This window comes from Bison bison, unplaced genomic scaffold (genome assembly GCF_000754665.1).
Source record: "Bison bison bison isolate TAMUID 2011002044 unplaced genomic scaffold, Bison_UMD1.0 scf7180017864338, whole genome shotgun sequence".
Taxonomy (NCBI): domain Eukaryota; kingdom Metazoa; phylum Chordata; class Mammalia; order Artiodactyla; family Bovidae; genus Bison; species Bison bison.
Window position 1 is genome coordinate 4,781,793 of NW_011494910.1, and position 2,769 is coordinate 4,784,561.

The 2,769-nt window shown below is 41.4% G+C and overlaps 1 protein-coding gene across 3 annotated transcripts in view; it reads left to right on the plus strand.

Annotated features, from left to right (window-relative positions):
- C4BPB (complement component 4 binding protein, beta) overlaps nucleotides 1-2,214 on the plus strand; it is an 11,897-nt gene extending 9,683 nt beyond the window's left edge. For 2 of the 3 annotated variants that reach the window (XM_010854223.1, XM_010854222.1), the window contains 2 exons: nucleotides 839-962; nucleotides 1,934-2,198. In XM_010854223.1, the coding sequence (XP_010852525.1) occupies nucleotides 839-962; nucleotides 1,934-2,077 (268 nt within the window). In that variant the 3' untranslated portion in view covers nucleotides 2,078-2,198. Of the gene's footprint in view, nucleotides 1-838; nucleotides 963-1,933 lie in introns of all 3 variants that reach the window. The other variant, XM_010854224.1, reaches the window with a different exon arrangement.
- Nucleotides 2,215-2,769: the final 555 nt, after the last annotated feature.

Sequence of the window (2,769 nt, forward strand, 5' to 3'; positions counted from 1 at the left end):
CCCCCCCCCCCACCACAGAATATATGAAAGTATAGGAATAGAATTATTTAGATCCTTGCTGTTAGTGTTTAGTCTCTAAGTCATGTCCAACACTTCATGACCCCATGGTCTGTAGACTGCCAGTCTCCTTTCTCCATGGGACTTCCCAGGCAGGAATATTGGAGTGGGTTGCCATTTCCTTCTCAGGGCATCTTCCTAGACCAAGGATTGAACTCGTGTCTCCTGCATTGGCAGGCAGATTCTTTACCGCTGAACCACCAGGGAAGCCCATAGATCCTTAGGACATCATAATTAAAGCCTAACCTTAACTTAGACTGCCTGGTCGCCCTTTTAATGATCTCCTAGCCTTTTCTTTTTCTGGCCTCAATCTTATTAACCCATAGTCATGAGGCCTCACAGGCATTTCTATCTCCAGTGGATTTTTCCATCAACTCTCCTGTTTTTCTAGTTGATTTATTTGAAAGCTGTCTCTAGGTTTCTACTGCTTTTTGGAACATAGATGACAGTTGATTTTAAAAATTACTGAATGATGAAGAGTTTCCTCCCTTACCTTCCCCAGCCCAAACTCTGTGTTTAAAAACACATATTTAGAATTTTTCATTCCTCCATATCTTACATGCTGATATATTTCTTGGGTCCTCTCCATCCCCAGGACAGTGGTTTTACTTTATGATTGTTGTGTGATACTGAGATAACTTAAGAATGCATTAGAGCTCTGGGGCAAGAAAGTAGATTCTAGTATTTCTATTTCACAGTGTGAAATACTATTAACCAACTTTAGTTGCCCAGTTCAAGAAATGGAAGGGTAAAAGTTGTTTCCATTTTACCTTGTGCCCAGGTACCGCCTGGTGGGCACACAGCACCAACAGTGCATTGACGGGGAGTGGACCAGTGCCCCTCCCATCTGTGAGTTGATCCAAGAAGCTCCCAAACCAGCCGAATTAGAGTTGGAGAAGGCACTTGTAAGTAGTGGGCTCTTTTCTGTCTTATTCACAGTGGTGACCCCAGGGCCTGATTTCGGTGCTGGCACATGCTCAGGAAATAGCTGTTCATTTGCAATGCCTTTGAATGGGCTCATCTTGGCCTGTTTGTAGAGTGGGACTCATAAACTACTAACTCATGTTTTTGTATATGAGTTCCCATTCTCCACCATCACCATTAATGTCTCATGAAGCTCTGTTGGTAAGAACTGTTGTCTCATGTGCTTTAAAGAGCAAGATACATGATTTCATGTCTTAGACTTGGAAGTATTGCTATGAAAAGTCTCTAAAATTTTTCCAGACTTTAATAAAAATCACAAAAACACGGAAAGATCTGTTTTCATTGAGACTCCTCTCTTTTTGTTGTTGTTGTTTAGTTGCCAAGTCATATCCAACTCTTTGAGACCCCACAGACTATGTAGCCCACTAAGGTCCTCTGTCCATGGGATTTCCCAGACAGTAATACTGGAGTTGGTTGCCATTTCCTTCTCCAGGGGATCTTCTCAATCCAGGGATCAAACCCACACCTCTTCCCACATCTCCTATGGGAAGGTGGATTCTTTACTACTGAGACACCAGGGAAGCCTGTCTCCTCTCTTAGTCTATATTTATTACTAGGATGATGAGTAAACTTAAATCTCTAGATTTTATTTTTTGCAAATAAAAAATGACCCTAATGGCAGACAGTGGTGCCTTCCCCCAAGACACACCTAACTGCAAGGTTTTATATATATCTCTGTGCCCCTGTGGGAGGAGAGTGACACTTGGCAGCATCCTGGAAGGGGCTCAGGCAGTCCACAGCCATCCTGCAAATTTAGATGATTCATCATATTGAAGACCCAGATTCCCACTGAAGCCTTCATTTGGGGACCTAAATACCACTCATTAGCTTCTGAGGGGTAGCAATGGGTCTCAGTTCTTAAACTGTAATTTAAAAAAGTGTTTTTCTTCAGCTTGCCTTTCAGGAGAGTAAGGAACTTTGCAAAGCCATAAAGAAATTTACACAAAGGTTAAAGAAAAGTGACTTAACAATGGAGAAAGTAAAATATTCTCTGGAAAGAAAGAAGGCTAAGTTGAAGGCAAAAATGTTGCTCTGATCTTGTAGCTGAGCAGACTGGTAATAGAAATACTCCCATGAATAAAATTTTCTCTTGTTGTGAAATTGGTTTCAGATTTTTCTCTTTTTGGACTGAAATGCATTTTCGTAGTAACCACCTGCCGTTGTATAATACACTGTGTGTGTGTGTGTGTTGAAAGTAGAATGACCAAGTGATTGTTTAAGACCAGAATTAACTGGACATGGAACAACAGACTGGTTCCAAATAGGAAAAGGAGTACGTCAAGGTTGTATATTGTCACCCTGCTTATTTAACTTCTATGCAGAGTACATCATGAGAACTGCTGGACTGGAAGAAACACAAGCTGGAATCAAGATTGCTGGGAGAAATATCAATAACCTCAGATATGCAGATGACACCACCCTTATGGAAGAAAGTGACGAGGAACTCAAAAGCCTCTTGATGAAAGTGAAAGTGGAGAGTGAAAAAGTTGGCTTGAAGCTCAACATTCAGAAAATGAAGATCATGGCATCTGGTCCCATCGCTTCATGGGAAATAGATGGGGAAACAGTGGAGACAGTGTCAGAATTTATTTTTTGGGCTCCAAAATCACTGCAGATGGTGACTGCAGCCATGAAATTAAAAGACGCTTACTCCTTGGAAGGAACGTTATGACCAACCTAGATAGCATATTCAAAAGCAGAGACATTACTTTGCCAACAAAGGTCTGT